This window comes from Argopecten irradians, chromosome 10, assembly GCF_041381155.1.
Source record: "Argopecten irradians isolate NY chromosome 10, Ai_NY, whole genome shotgun sequence".
In the NCBI taxonomy this organism is placed as follows: Eukaryota; Metazoa; Mollusca; class Bivalvia; order Pectinida; family Pectinidae; genus Argopecten; species Argopecten irradians.
Window position 1 is genome coordinate 23,135,270 of NC_091143.1, and position 17,729 is coordinate 23,152,998.

The 17,729-nt window shown below is 35.8% G+C and overlaps 1 protein-coding gene across 1 annotated transcript in view; it reads right to left on the reverse strand.

Moving 5' to 3' along the window:
* Positions 1 to 17,729, reverse strand: part of LOC138333416 (multiple C2 and transmembrane domain-containing protein 1-like) — a 141,914-nt gene that overhangs the window by 61,760 nt on the left and 62,425 nt on the right. The window contains 1 exon segment of the mRNA XM_069281775.1: positions 13,420 to 13,862. Within this exon segment, the coding sequence (XP_069137876.1) occupies positions 13,420 to 13,862 (443 nt within the window).

A 17,729-nucleotide genomic window follows, 5' to 3' on the forward strand; every position in this document is an offset into this window, starting at 1 on the left:
TGGGTACATTGAATATGTCATGTTCAGCATTATATCATAGGTAACATGAGTATCAAATATCTTCTTGGTTTTTTTTTATAACTATGCTGTTAAATAATATCCTCCGATATCTATATCCTTTCTGATTCATGCTATTTCTGTTACTGACTACCTATATACTCTTATACTTATTTCTTCAAGATTTTTTTTTTTTTTTTTAATTTTTAACTGACAGATAATATCCACTGATATTCTGATGTCTCCTGTCAGACATTCCGCTTACAATGATGATATTCATTGCTGAAACTGACATTCTAAGTACCCATTAATATTTCTTTATTCCCAGTTGTATATGATTTTCAGTTATCTGAAATAACAACTGACAAGTTTGTTTGGTTGTCATGTCACCCGACAGTAAAGAATAAATATATATTCCCTTAGCACCGAAATCTTCAATCTGTCAAACACACTATAAAGAATATCCAGAAGCTGTCATGTTAGTCTGAGAACAAGGAGAAGATGTCTGACAGTATGTGATCAGAAAATAAATAACAGCTTTGTCATCTGAGAGAGTGTACAATTGATGTAGACTGTATTCATTTTTATCAGAAATACACGATTTGCATGTCTGTCAGGCTCTCAGATAGCTATAAGTAAAACGGGACATTTTCTTTTGTTCTATATTCAAAAATGTCATATTACCATCAATCATCTTTCCTTTTAGATATATACAATATAATATTTGTTTGAAGTCCTATTCACAACCATGAGTTTCACAGAATATGTCAAAGTTTGTTTGAATTAAGGAAAGTCCCTGGAGAATAAATGATCAACCTACATCCAATGCCTCACAATTGTACCACTATAGAGCTTCTGAGCAAGTTCCTCCAGAATTCATTACCCAGAAATGCTAAACAATACCCAAAAAGCCTTGACAAATTGCAAAATAGCTGTCCTTGACCTTTGCCCTTTGAAATGAGAATCATATGACCAAAGGTAGACTGCTCCTACCTTCATGAACCTACATAATCTGCCCCTCTGCATCTAACCTTTGACCCTTGATAATTATGAACCAGAGCTAGACTACAACCTTAATGAAATTGTGTCTCTTAAAATAACTTGATAATGACCTACATTGACCTTGGTTGACCTTGTTGCATGTCTTATGATGTCTACCCTGATCATATTAGTTTTCCTGATGAATTAGTTTGGAGATTAGAAGCGGAGGACAAGCGAAGCAGATTGTCACTTACTTACCTACAGAGGTCAACATACACAAGGGTCGTTAACTTATTGATTCAATGTCTTCGCTAATAGGGAGCACATTCTAGGTAATAAATAATGTAAATAGGTCTTACTACAGATTTACATTTTCCAATATATCTATTCAGGATAATGCTGTACTAATCCTTGGATATAGATTCCATGTAAATGGACAATTCTCCTACATCAACGACAACAGGTGACTGACTGGTTATCTCCCCCTTAAAATTATTCCAAACTGTGACCACCAGGTGTTTTCAGAAGAATGAACACCCCAACCTCAAATTTACACTCTGGCATCCTGTCATTTTGCTCTCAGTCATTTTCTCTATTTTGAAACTTGAACTTAATTGCAAATGCAGCATACCTTTTTGAAAACATGAAATATGTATATGCCCTTTGTTCTTTTTGTAAGTCAAGATTTCAATATTAATTTCACTTTTGTGTTTAACTCATAACATTTTGCTTAATGACACCAAGTGTTAATGGGTGTATATATGTGTTAACAGAGAGAGAGAAAAAAAAAGAAAACATGCATACAAAACAAACAGTTCATGGTTTATTTGTTGTCATGTGCAATGGAAAACATATATCTTTATGTCTTCTATGAATCATGCACCTGTTTACAACTGTGACGGAGTATCATAATGAAAATGGAACTACAGCAATGTGATGCAAAATATATTGAAATGTATTTCTTTCTGTTCTGTTTTATATTGAGACACATATCTTTTGTTTGTTTTGGAGCCTAAAGTTCTGTAAAGACAAAAGCTATTTGGATGAGACTGAAGGGATATCTATATGTAGACTGTTGAAATGGAATCTGTGGAGACTGGGGTTAAAAAATGTCAAATAAAAACAAAGTTATGCATTGGCAATTTTTGGTCTGAACTCCGAACATATATAACACAAGATTGCTCTCCTAGGTAATAACAGTGTAGACCAATCAATGTGGAGGCTTCCAAGCTGATATAATCTGCATCCCTAAAATATTTCACTCCATGTATTGTAATCTAATACTTGGTTGACAGCAAAGTCTGGAACAAACATCTACTCAACTGGTAAATAGAGATATCGTATTGTCTCTAGTGTATGGTCAAGTTCTCAACTTCCTGAAGTATGATAGAGTTCTCTGAGGTCCCAAAAGTAAGATAAAGTTCTTAATTCCCTGAAAAACTTGATGCAGGACTAGACTGGGTCGATCGCTGGCAACCTCACGTGGTGTAATTGGAAGATCTTTCAAGTCTCCAAAAGTCCATTAAAAATGTTGAAGTTTTAAAGCCACCTCATGGATTTCTAAAATCTCTTGAGCATACCAGCTGTTTACTGTCAGTTGGCAATGTTATTCCATTAAGAATGGTGAAGGTTTGAAGCTAGCTCATGGATATCTAAATCTCTTGAGCATGCCAGCTGTTTGCTGTCAGTTGGCAATGTTATTCCATTAAGAATGGTGAAGGTTTGAAGCTAGCTCATGGATTTCTAAAATCTCTTGAGCATGCCAGCTGTTTACTGTCAGTTGGCAATGTCATTCCATTAAAAATGGTGAAGGTTTGAAGCTAGCTCATGGATTTCTAAAATCTCTTGAGCATGCCAGCTGTTTACTGTCAGTTGGCAATGTTATTCCATTAAGAATGGTGAAGGTTTGAAGCTAGCTCATGGATATCTAAAATCTCTTGAGCATGCCAGCTGTTTACTGTCAGTTGGCAATGTTATTCCATTAAGAATGGTGAAGGTTTGAAGCTAGCTCATGGATATCTAAAATCTCTTGAGCATGCCAGCTGTTTGCTGTCAGTTGGCAATGTTATTCCATTAAGAATGGTGAAGGTTTGAAGCTAGCTCATAGATTTCTAAAATCTCTTGAGCATACCAGCTGTTTGCTGTCAGTTGGCAATGTTATTCCATTAAGAATGGTGAAGGTTTGAAGCTAGCTCATGGATATCTAAATCTCTTGAGCATACCAGCTGTTTACTGTCAGTTGGCAATGTCATTATATTATTTTTACTTTCTTTGTGCATTGCATAACGAAGATGGTTGAGCTAGTGGTTACAGTGGTCTATCATTGGCCCTCAACCTCTGGTTTTGAGTGTAAATCTCACATGGAGCAGTTATACAGCTATTTCCATACCATATAGGGATTGGATTTCGCTTTTATGTTAACCATGCTTGTATGGAGCAACTCTAAGAATATATTCTATGGGGTAGCGCCCCATATTGAATATATTCTTAGAGGAATTGCTCCATACAAGCATGGTTAACATAAAAGCGAAATAAAATCCCTATATTTACACTCACACAACTTTTTTTTTATATTTTATGCAATAAAATCGTCATTTGAAAGTGACGTAATAATTCAATAAAAGTTGGTCAAAAGTGGGAGGAGCTTACTCAATTGAACAGCGAATGATGGCTCTTCACGTAAGGTAGAATTATTCATCCGCGACAACAAAAGATTTCATTATTTTATTGTGAAATAAACATGACAAACAAAGTAAATTTCAGAGATAATTTTATCTAATCTGATCAGAACTTTAAATATATATTTAATTTTACTAAAAGTTAATATATAGCGTAATAACAAAGAATTTGTACTCGTACACATGTGTGAAATCGGTGACCGTTTTTGTGCAGCGAGGCGACTAATTACACACTGGAGTTTTCCGTAGTTGTCAAAACACTGATGTTAAAGTAGCTCAATGTATTCAAGATTGTCGTCTGACTTGACGATATTACATCCTTGGGAGCCATGTGATAATTTAGTCTACTCTTAGATCCATTGCCATCGATAGATGAGATGGAACAATTTCACTTGTGTTCAATAGATTCAATGCATTTGAGGTGACGCGTAACTGTCAACATGTGGATTACTAGCTGTGCATGTTTTATAATACACATGATTAAATTCTCAAAGAACAAAGATAAGAGAATATGTTTACAACTGACCTCTGTCAGTCTGCTCCAAAGACTCGATCATAAAATGAACACAGACACAAAGGTAATGTTTACATTTGACATCAATCATTTTTAACAAAAATGAAAGCACCCCGGTCGGGATATTTTTTCCCGATTCAATTGTTAATTTAAAAAATTTGTATCATATATAAATATAAAACATATATATATTGTTTACATCTTTCCAAAAATTCTATGAAAAACAACAATATACACGTAATGTTGTGTCAAAATGTACATGTAAACAAAGCCATGTGTTTCTTTAAAAGAAAGTTGCCCCTTTACGTTGCATAGAACATTTTCATAAGCAAGTTCCAAGTTCAATGTAACCATGCAGTTATGGTAAACAAAATCAGCTAGATTTTGTGTATAGTGAACAAGCCTAGCAAGTGTAAATATAGGTAGGTGTTGTTTTTTCCAGGTACTCCTGCTATCCTCCACCTCTAAACCCAACACATCCTTAAATTACCCTTGTTAATAGGATGTGAAACAAAAACATGACACATTTTTGATAGTATTGTCAAACACCATAAAACATTAGCAGGAAAGATTCACAGCCATTTAATTACAGCCTAGCTTCCAATCAACACTGATATTAAACAAGATATAAAGGTTAACATAAAAAAGAAATGGACTTTATTTTCAACAAGGACTCTTTACAGCATTCTAATGAACCTCTATCATCACTGCAACTGAATGTTTCATTATGTCTACATTGACACCAAAGCTTTCTGCAGCATCTTTAAAGATATCCAATCAAGCCTGTAGTCAGTGTGGACTTGGATGATAATTATCTTAATGTGCATGTATTTTCGTTTTCAAAGCCATCAAACATCTCATCTAACTCGTCTAAAACAATGACATTAAACCCTGTAAATGTGTCTTCATTGACATCACACTGTATGACCTTGTTTTCAAAATGAGAAACTTTAAGTCATAAATGTATATAATGCATAGACAATTCATAACTTTGTTCTATAACAGATATTAAGTTTATATGCATCATGATTACTTTAAAACTGAACTTATATACTTAAGTGTAAACCTTATAAAATCATGAAAATTCAACACTAAACTGATAAATAACCTTTACCTACATAAATAATAATTGACCTTGATCTATTTGAATAGTAAACTGATAAATAACCTTGACCTACTTAAATGGTAAATTGATAAATAACCTTGACCTACTTAAATGATAATTAACCTTTATCTATTTTAACAGTAAACTAATAAATAACCTTGATCTACTTGACTGACCTCCAGGTGATCCATTGAAAAAGTAAACTAATAAATAACCTTGACCTACTTGACTGACCTCCAGGTGATCCATTTAAAAAGTAAACTAATAAATAACCTTGACCTACTTGACTGACCTCCAGGTGATCCCAGATGGACTCCTCACTGTCGGTCGATGTTTGACTTATCTGTCCCAGGTGTTGGAAGCGTTTCTTCATCGCGTCTAGTGGATTCACCACCATATCATTCACTAAGGTTTCTGAGTTCATTTTGCTCCTAAACGTGTCCTCAAGTCAACTCCTACTGTACCAATGTTAAACCTTTTTCTCAACGCAACTACAATTTATTCATTTGAAAAAGAAGATTGACTTTCCCTACCACAAGTAAACAATGATTAGATTTTCTATCAATGCACAGAATTAAGTCTAAACAAGCACTGTCTGTGTTGCATCAATATTGTAGTGATTTAAATAGAGAAGCACTTTACTCGAGTTCAATGGTAAGATGGAAGTTCTCTGTACTCCCGTCAGTAAATGTCCTGTTACATACTATATTGATCAGTCAACAAATGTCACATCTTCTATACTCCCACATCTCCTTACATCCAAATGTTCTGATGTCTATTTGGAAATTCTAATGTCTTCTTCTGTATGTGCAATCCAATTCTACTTAAACTCAAAATGTCTTCTTACATTCCAATGTCTCTTGAAATAATGATATCTCTTTTCAAGTTTTAAGTTTCTCCTTAAATTCTGAAGTCTCTTTGACAATATTTCCTTTAATTCCAAAGTCTCCTTATATTCTGATACCTCATAATCTGTATATTTTCTGTTTTTAAGACGCCATATCATTTAAACTCCAGCTGGTAAAATGGTGACCAAACTTTCTGTTCTGTTGATCGTATATGAAACAGACTCCCACAAGTACTTTATGATTAAAACAGTACATTACATTACTGATGTAATTAGGAACCACACGAGGCTGATGTTCACTTCTGTAATCAACTTTGAAGTATCGTCAGCCAATCAAAAGTAATGCTGTACAAATCTAATGGGAGTCTTGCACACATTGCTTCACATGTATCAACAGCAAAATAAGATTGCAATCGATGATGATGGGGTTTTTTTTCTACTATAAAACAAATATATAGGATATTGGATAATAAATCACCAGATATGTGCACTAAGGATACAATCCTCGACAAAGACACAGAAGATACAGCACACACAATGTTCAGTACATTAAACTTGTCTGTATAATGTTCGCAGCAAAGCAGTCACCTGAAAATGGTTGTAATAACTGCGGAAATCAGCTCCGGAGAAATGTCATCGATAGTCTCAGGTTACCAGACATGAAACTCCAATACCACACCTGAGTGTGCCTATCCTAAACTGTTAACGACCACAACACCTTGTCAATCAGTTGCCATGGCAACAGTTTGGAATAATTAGCACCTGTAGTGATTGTTGATGACTGCAGATTCAGGCTATAAATATAGACTTGGTGCTTTCCAATTGATCTTAGAAATCCAATCCTATAAATGGATCCAGGTCACTGGGTCACTGCTTTCGAAAGCCTAACGAAGGTGACACACCTGTCTTAGAACAGGTATTGCCAGATCTGTCCTGTAAGTTCATCTAAATAATGACAGGATGAAAACTGTGTAAGTTGACTAGCTATGTCACTGTATCACTGAGCCCATCACCCCTTAGACTAACGCTACATCCAGGGCAGTGTACCGCCAGGCCAGGCCGAGAGTTCTGATCAATGACATGTCCCAGGAAATAGGCTTTATAAACAACAACATTGCTTCCCATCAAGTACTTGATTGTGTACAATATAAGGTACTTAAATATACAATAGGGATGTGTATTATAAGTAACAACAATTATATTCAGCACTACAACCCTATATCACACTCAACTCTTTATAGTCACCATCAAACTTTTTTTTATTACGATGCTAACTATCAAACTTATTGGTAACAAGAGGCCCAGAGGGCCTGTATCGCTCACCTGGTTTGTAATGCCAAGTAATGTTCTGAATATAAGTTCATTGTTTCTTTTCTGAAGAAATTTGGATATTTACCTCTAATTCCCCTATTGGGCCCCACTCTTTCTCCTCCAGGGGGGTCAAAGCCAAAATTTATACAAGTTCTGTTCCCCTTACCCAAGGATGTTTCTGGCCAAATTTGGTTACAATCCATGCAGAACTCTAGGACAAGTAGCGATTTATAGGATTTACCTCTATTACCCCTATTGGGCCCCGCCCCTCCTGCCCCCTGGGGGTCAGAGCCAAAATTTATACAAGTTCTGTTCCCCTTCCCCCAAGGATGTTTCTGGCCAAATTTGGTTACAATCCATGCAGAATTCTAGGACAAGTAGCGATTTATAGGATTTACCTCTATTACCCCTATTGGGCCCCGCTCCTCCTGCCCCCAGGGGGTCAGAGCCAAAATTTATACAAGTTCTGTTCCCCTTCCCCCAAGGATGTTTCTGGCCAAATTTGGTTACAATCCATGCAGAACTCTAGGACAAGTAGCGATTTATAGGATTTACCTCTATTACCCCTATTGGGCCCCGCCCCTCCTGCCCCCTGGGGGTCAGAGCCAAAATTTATACAAGTTCTGTTCCCCTTCCCCCAAGGATGTTTCTGGCCAAATTTGGTTACAATCCATCCAGAACTCTATGACTAGTAGCGATTTAAAGGAAATGTTGACGGACGGACGACGGACGGACGGACGACGGACGGACGGACGGATGGACGGACGACGGACGCCGCGCCATGACATAAGCTCACCGGCCCTTCGGGCCAGGTGAGCTAAAAATGAATTCATCTCTAGCAAACATCTAACATCTGCTGATAGATCACAAAACATCTAACGATTCCTAACATCTCTGACAGTTCTAACAATAAACAGTAATATAAGATTGTCATAAATAACAATGGGGACATTAGCAGGACAACAGGACATATTGGATGGTAAAATTGGATAAGGGAAGGGCAGACAACTGTGTAACAGACACCTATGTAGGATTAGGAAAGAGGAAACAACTCTTGAAATAGCAACGTTTAAATGGGTATAATTGTATAACACTTTAAGACTTATTATAACAATTAGTATATAAATATTTAGCATTAGGGCTAGCATATAACAAAACTATAAATGCCTGTAAGAATGTTCCACTCTGATTATAGTAAAGTGGGACAGAGTGGGCATTTTAACAGACATTGAAAGATTTCTTCTTTATAGTACAACTTGATAACTGAAAATGCACCTTTCAATGGTAGTCAGGAAACTAAGGAAAAGGGATAGAACTTGTCATCAAGTTTAGAAGGAGCATGGTCAGGCGCACAGGTTACTCAACAATCAAGTAGAATATTGGGTAAAATTCTACAATCTGTCACCGAGTGAATCCTGGTCATTAGGACAGGGATTTGAGTAATGGTCAGTGGTCAATAAATATGGACAGCAAAGTCACAGGGTTATAACCCTGTGACTTCGCTTTATAATGAAGGCAGAGCACAAATCAGTTCAGGAAAGGTGTGCCTCAGTGTGGAATCAGTAACAATTAATGATATGTAGTTTAGAAATCCTGCCAAACAGAAAATGATAGATATAGAACTATACTTTTTCAGAGAAAGCTTTTTAGAGACTTTCACTGCCAAATATATAAAACACTGTTTTACTGCCAAACAATAAACCCCAGATTCTGACAGGACCATATTCTGTGTTCTCTGACCTACCTCCATGATAAACTCTTAATCAATATGTTATTCAGAAAAACGGAAAGACCAACACCTCTGACAGACAAGCTACCACCACCGACAGACCTCACGAGATACCCAGATCACAGCTAACCTGATTTCTCCTGAGGTTACGTATCTTATCCGTAATACCGCTTCACGCAACCGAGACAAAACAATGGAGAAATCGATGATCCATTCTCTTTTTATGACTTTATAACTACAGACTAGGTCTGATAAACCAATAATTTATTGCATTTTTGATAATGTTTTTCTGTTTTATGTCAAACATGTCATATAAATGATATAATTTTCGAAATCATTTTGACCTTAAAATGGTTACTTTTAGTGCATTTTCCATGGATTGTGTTAGAGATTGTAATTTAAAGTGAGAGACTTTTTTTCCCTGAATAAAACATCCAACAGAATGACTGGTGTCATTTTTAAACTGAACAAAAAAACAAATCAGTCAAAGCTGCGAATAAAGACCATCCATTTCCCTACGCAAACCTAGGATATAAAAATCAATTCTCTCAAGAGCAGATAACTCTGTAATATATAAAGCAGAACTTATCGATGATGAATGGGAACTGCAGCTTCCACCAAAATGATGGATGTTCCTAGAATGTCTCAAATTTCCACAATTTCCGACTTGATTAAACACAAACTGATCCAAGATGTTGAGACATTAAAAACTTTATGTTTCTGATTGCCACAAAAGCCTATACAGCCTCACCTCTCTAATAATCAATCAAACGTCTAGTAGGAAATTGATAGCATACTCCACCAAGTTCTGTCTAACCTTATATAGCTACATCCTATTCGCGATAGGAACTCAATGGGAATGCCTTTTTCTCCATTTAATCTTGTCTGATGTCAAAGTCTGATTATGAGTGGTGGAATTGTGAGCTGTTTTGGTCCAGAACTGGCCATTAATTCATTGCATTTAGCAGGCCTAGTGAGATTTAAGGCAGTATCCTGATGTAGTATTCTGCATGTACTGCGGACTGAACTATTTGTAAGCATTAGGATGTAATTTGCGAATTACCAGAACTGAATTCTCATTAACAACTCAGGTTATTGGTAGATCTCTTTGCCCTAGCATTAGTAGCTTACACATAGGCAGGTCTTTGAATTTTTCTTTTGACCTTGAAATTCCTGATGTATTGGAATTGACACAAGTCAGATCAAGAACTGATTTTTTTTTTAATTCAATCTAAATTAAAACGATTTATGTTTTTTTTTAATTTTTTTTTTTAATTTTTTTATAGGTATCTTAATACATTATGTGTTACATTGAAAAATCTGTGAATTTTTAGAAGATAAAGAAGCCAGGAGACAAAGTCACCAGCCTGAATCTTCAAAAGGTGAAATAACCAGTCACTTTTATAGGAGGTGATGTATCCAGCCAGTTTTATAGGAGGTAAAGTAACCTCAACTACTTTTTAAAACATAATTATCTGGTGACTTCACTTTCAATCACTTTATAGGTGGTAAAGCAACCTGCCAATTTATATAAAATTAAGTCACCACCCACTTTTTATAGTAAGTAAATTAACTTGTCACTTCTACAGGAAGTTAAGTCATCAGCCACTTTTTATAGAAGGTGAAGTCACCAACCACTTTTATAGGAGGTGAAGTCACCAGTCACATTTATAGGAGGTGAAGTCACCAACCACTTTTATAGGAGGTGAAGTCACCAACCACTTTTATAGTAGGTAAAATAACTTGTCACTTTAATAGGAGGTGAAGTCACCAACCTTTTTATAAGAGGTGAAGTCACCAACCATTATTTATTGGGGGATAAAGTCATCGGCCACTTTCATAGGAGGTGAAGTAACCTCTCACTTTTATAGGAGGTAAAGTCACCAACCTTTTTTTTTGAGGTGAAATCACCAGCAACTTTTATAGGAGGTAAAGTAGCCTGTCACTTTTATATGTTAGGTCACCAGTCTTTTTTTAAATGTGATAAAGACATCATTCACTTTTATAGGAGGTGAAGTCACCAACCACGTTTTAGGAGGTAAAATCACCAGCCACTTTTTATAAGAGGTGACATCATCAGTCACTTTTTATAGAAGGTGAAGTCACCAGCCACTTTTTATAGGAGGTGAAGTCACCAGCCACTTTTTATCAGAGGTAAAGTCACCAGCCACTTTTTGTAGGAGGTGAAGTCACCAGCCACTTTTTATAGGAGGTGAAATCACCAGCCACTTTTTATAGGAGGTGAAATAATCTGCCATTTTTATGGAAGGTGAAGTAACCTGCCATGTTTATAGAAAATGAAGTCAACACTTTTTTAGGAGGTAGTTAAGTATATAACATGCCACTTCAATAGGAGGTGAAGTAGCCTTCTACATTTTAGGAGGTGTAATAACCTTACATGAACGACTACATAGGAGAAGTAGGAGTAATAACAATGTACCTTAATTACTGGGAGGAAGAAGGATAGCTGTGCCAAAGGGTAACAGACAGGTCCATCTATGTGAACATTCCATATAGGGAGGATGAGACATCTATCAGACTGACTGATGGGGTACTGTATTGGAGATCTATACCCCCTATATATAGGACTCCTAATATGTGGAGACAAACTTACGTAACTCTTACATGGGGTTTTTTCCAGAAACATTAAGGTTAGAAAATGATCAATCATAAAATAATTTTGCCATGATATTTTAGCCTTATGCCCAAAAAAGTATATTCTTACTTTGCTTTTGACCTTAGGTTCAGATGAGAGAGGGTTGCTGTGGTAACTGTAGAGTATGTCAAAATGAATCAACAATATATATCTTAATTGAATTTGATCAATAAATTCCACAACCTTAATGATAATTCATAGTTGAATAATGAAACACATCAATGACAATAAAATGAATAAATATTTCTTATTCAATAACTGAAATATAATTGGATTCAAACCAAATCTACTGTGTGTATGCATTATTGACACCAAAGGTTTGCTTACAATAAGCTAAATTCAATATCATTTTATCTATAGTTCAGTGCCACTAAGCTTCATGTAATTATGTCCATAACAAAATGTTAACTCTGATAAAGGGATGGGAAATATCTGTTTTTAACTGCAAACGAACACTGTTCTAATTAAAATATTCTTTCTAAATAAAGATTTTATACTGGATGCGTAATCCCTTTTCAGAGCAAGAGTTATAAACATTTATTGATGGATTTATTTGTAAACCACTCACAATTATGTCATAAAGCACAAAGTTTGTTAGTGACAAAAACTTAATCAAATATTGCAGGATAGCATTGAATGTGTATGGCCAGCAGTTGTCCTCAGGTCACGACGACCAGACAATCATGTATTGCCTAAATTGTCTGGCTTCAGACTGTGGTTGACTTGATTACAATCTGTATATCTGGTAGATATAGCTATGGTCACAATACATCAAATCTCTTTTGATTATTAGAATGAAATCAGGTCCAAATCAATCCCATCCAATATTGTTAAAATGATCGCAACACATTTTGTTTGGCAACATGATTTGTCACAATGCTGTCTTGAACTGAGACTTATCCCTAACTCAAGTCTCGAGCGAGACTGGCCCTAACCCTAATAAGGCCTTCGTAGCAGGTGCTCGCTGGCCTAACCAACCTGATTTGTGTGACATTTCAACAACAGTCAAAACCAAATTACTGCAACAGGTCGATGCACCAATTACGAGGTTATTCTCAATGGAGCTGAACTCAGTCTCAAATACACAACATGATGTAATATCTTTCAGGGTCTTAAATTAGTGTCAGCACTCCTAGTGATAAACAAAGTCTCTCGTCCTTGAGGATGCTCAACACATTAATATGGCTGTCTTTGACAGGGGTATTGACCGTCCTTGATAACAAATCTTTTCATCTCACTCTGCATGTTGTGTTAATGCTCTCAAAAACAGTTCTTTTAGTTCCATCGCTGCCTATATGTTCATGTTGTTACAATTATTTAATGTAAAATTTCACATCATGTCATCAAAATTGTTGTCAATGATAGGGGATACAAACTAAGTCTCATGGTTGTGTATGTCCTTGATATTATTTCCAGGATCCATGACCTTGACATAAGTTCAGATACACATGACCTTGACATAAGTTTAGATACAAATGACCTTGACACAACGGTCAATACTTAATTATAGAAAATTTATTTCCCAATTGTTCTAAACTATCAATAATCATATCTGCAAATAAAGACTTGATTTGATATACTCTGTCACACACTTGACTTACCGTTATGGAGCTATTGGTGTTTTCCACTACAGCTATCCCACTATCCCCCTCGTCCTCGCGATCATGTTCTTCACCGTGCATACTCTGATGTGATTCCTCGGAATGATGACCAGGGGTCACACTGGGGTCACTGAGACTACGATCAGGACTAGACATGGAGTCAGCAGGCCCTGAAGATTTATTAGGCGAGTCAAACATTGGGTCGAAATCCTCGCCCATGGATGTTCGTGATAAGTCATTAGAGATATTGGGCTGGCTGGCAGACAGGCCTGCTGGTTCTTCACCATCCTTCTGTCGAGCTTTTGTAAGTAGCCTCTTCTTGTTGCGAAAGCTGCTCCAGAACTTCCTCTTTTTGCCTGTAGGAGGAGGTGATGGGGTCTGCTCCCCATTACTACGGAGGTCTATGGAACTCTTCGCTTTCCTTTCCCTGCCCTCTGTTGATCCTATTGAACAAAAAAAGAAATTCACAATTATATTGGAGCAATAAAAGAGTTTGTCAAAAACTCCTAAAAGGTAAGAATTCAAATATGACGCAAGTAGTGAACAATTCAGGCCTTGAATTAGTATATCTTTGATACAGCTGCCAATGTGGCACTAGCAGCTGAAGAAAACACAGCTGCAGCTGCTGCCATTTATAGGCATCGCCATCTGAGAAGAAGCCGGCAGAGCTGCCATTTATAGACATTACCAGCAGAAGAAAACACAGCTGCAGTTGCTGCCATTTATAGACATTACCAGCTGAAGAAAACACAGCTGCAGTTGTTGCCATTTATAGGCATTGCCAGCTGAAGAAAACACAGCTGCAGCTGCTGCCATTTATAGGCATTGCCAGCTGAGGAGAATACAGATGGAACTGCCATTTATAGACATTACCAGCTGAAGAAAACACAGCTGCAGTTGCTGCCATTTATAGACATTACCAGCTGAAGAAAACGCAGCTGAAGCTGCTGCCATTTATAGGCATTGCCAGCTGAAGAGAATACAGATGGAGCTGCCATTTAGGCCCTACTAGCTACATGAGGAGTATACAGATGGAGTCGCCATTTAGGCGCTACTAGCTGCATGAGGAGTATACAGATGGAGTTGCCATTTAGCTGCTACCAGCTAAGGAAATACAGATGGAACTGCCATTTAGGCACTACTAGCTACATGAGGAGTATACAGATGGAGTTGCCATTTAGGCACTACTAGCTACATGAGGAGTATACAGATGGAGCTGCCATTTAGGCACTACTAGCTACATGAGGAGTATACAGATGGAGTTGCCATTTAGGCACTACTAGCTACATGAGGAGTATACAGATGGAGCTGCCATTTAGGCACTACTAGCTACATGAGGAGTATACAGATGGAGCTGCCATTTAGGCACTACTAGCTACATGAGGAGTATACAGATGGAGTTGCCATTTAGGCATTACTAGCTACATGAGGAGTATACAGATGGAGTTGCCATTTAGGCACTACTAGCTACATGAGGAGTATACAGATGGAGTTGCCATTTAGGCATTACTAGCTACATGAGGAGTATACAGATGGAGTTGCCATTTAGGCACTACTAGCTACATGAGGAGTATACAGATGGAGTTGCCATTTAGGCACTACTAGCTACATGAGGAGTATACAGATGGAGTTGCCATTTAGGCACTACTAGCTACATGAGGAGTATACAGATGGAATTGCCATTTAGGCACTAGCTACATGAAGAGTATACAGATGGAATTGCCATTTAGCTGCTACCAGCTGAGGAAATACAGATGGAGCTCAAATCTAAAAGATACTCCGGTATGTCTTCTTTATCCTAAGATAAGACTTTTCAAACTTTTTGGAAAAATATCTACTAACTAGCACAAATACACATATAATTCCCTAGATATCTCAAATGATATTAAGGGGGAAAAAATGAAATTCAGGACATTACAGTCTCTGAATGTGTGATAGCCACGCACAATCTAGTGCAGGGTATTGATTCTGAGGCAATCATTTCAACATATTTACATAATAACTCACTGGAATTCGCCAACAACTGTACCAATATATAGGGTTCATATCTCGGATTTCCAAAATCTTAAATGACAGAAAATATTTATCAAGCTGACAAACCAGCATGATTTTAGAAAGATTTTAATCTGTGAGGAACTTGTGGCTAGGAAATTGATTTTCTCTACAAATAAATTCCTTTAGATCGTAGCCCTTTATGAAATTTGCTCTTTTGATTTAAATGATTTTCACATTTCTTGTTAAAATTACTTCTTTGGTAGAGACCATATTTCACTGAATACTGTAATCAGGGATGGAAACCTTCCTGCATCAAAGCAATAACTACTTCATCACCGCACAAAGTTACAAATGGAACAAAACCTGAAACCAATTGTATCAAGTGCATGCAAATCCTGGTGTATCGATCAGAGACAAAGTAGCGTCTGTTACATGTTGGACGGTATTACAGCTTCAAATTGGGCAGTTTAATTATCAACAAAAAATAAAATGGATTCTAAACACATTCATCATTGCCGCAGAGTGGCGCTAACATCAGTTCAAGTTATTGTTCTACGACGTCCACAAAACAATTACAGAGATCAAGCTATGAAGACAACTTACTAATCAAAGGAGAGATAAGCCAAAATTCTATAAAAAAAATTTTTACAATTTTTACTTTAGGATTTTTTTTTTTTTATTATTTATTCATTGCATAACCAAATGTTTTTAATTTTTAACTTGTTTCTATAGATATAATTCAGTGTTTTTAATTTTTAACTTGTTTCTATAGATATAATTCAGTATTTGTGATAAAAATGTCCTTATGACTGAACAAAAGTTATAACTTTATGCAACAACTTGTGATACCGACACAGACATAAAATTGAAAATTTTTATAAAAAAAAATATCTTTTTTTTTTAAATATTTTTTTCTTTTTTTTTCTTTCTCTGACCTGTTGTAGTCTGAGAATGAAAATTATAGAGAAGTGGAGTTTGTTGTTAAAAAAACCCGCTCAGAATCAATACCAGCTCAGATGTAGATTCCATTTTGTCCATATAGTCAACAAATTAAGTCTCATACAATTTACAGACACTCTGGTAATACCCTATTTTCACAATACAACTACAAATTAACTGTTATGTTGAGTTTTTAAAAACAAATCCCATTAGAATAACTTTTTTGTCAACTGGAGCATTTTTTAAATCAACATCAATAAAAAAAATAATAAAGGGAAAAATACTAATTATCCAATATAACCTGCCTTGGAATCAGTTGGTTGGGAAATTGTAACTTTTAAAGTTACAATAAAAAATTTTGTTATCTTGAAGTCAGCTTTGTATCATGTAATAAATTTCAAGTTATATCATTAATTTATTCAATCTATGATATAAGTCAAGAAGTAAAATCTGTAAAACATGAAGCAAAAAGTAATGTGCAAGCAAAAAGATTGTCATAATTTTAGGCAATATGCACTTTAATATATATATACATGTCTCTTCATCTATAGCTGATATCTCAAACAAATTAATTTTGAAACAATTACTTAATGTACTGGCTTTAATGGTGGATGTAAAAATTGGTTAAATTACTCACATATTTTCCAGATTTTTGAAGCAACGACTAGCGGATCATTGAAATTCATCAAATTTTTTAAATTGCAGCAAATAAATGGAGAAACTTGCTGATGATGCTGTTTGTGAACTTTGATTTCTGATGTTAGCAATGGAATTTCATATTTGTAAGTCCACAAATAATCAAGTAACTAGCACAGATGTCTCCAGTTGCAGAATCAGGTGTGGCTATGATGGTGTTACCTTGATATTCAGATACATCACTCAAAATCTTTTTTTTTTTTTTTTTCACAATCTTACATGCTTGAGGTTGTGGGGCCATCTGCAAATAAATGGTTTATCATATTATGCTTGTATAACAAAATAAAATGTTATGACTGAACAAAAGTTTTATGCAACAACTTGTGATACCGACACAGACATAAAATTGAAAATTTTTATAAAAAAAAATATCTTTTTTTTTTTAAATATTTTTTTCTTTTTTTTTCTTTCTCTGACCTGTTGTAGTCTGAGAATGAAAATTATAGAGAAGTGGAGTTTGTTGTTAAAAAACCCGCTCAGAATCAATACCAGCTCAGATGTAGATTCCATTTTGTCCATATAGTCAACAAATTAAGTCTCATACAATTTACAGACACTCTGGTAATACCCTATTTTCACAATACAACTACAAATTAACTGTTATGTTGAGTTTTTAAAAACAAATCCCATTAGAATAACTTTTTTGTCAACTGGAGCATTTTTTAAATCAACAAAAAAAT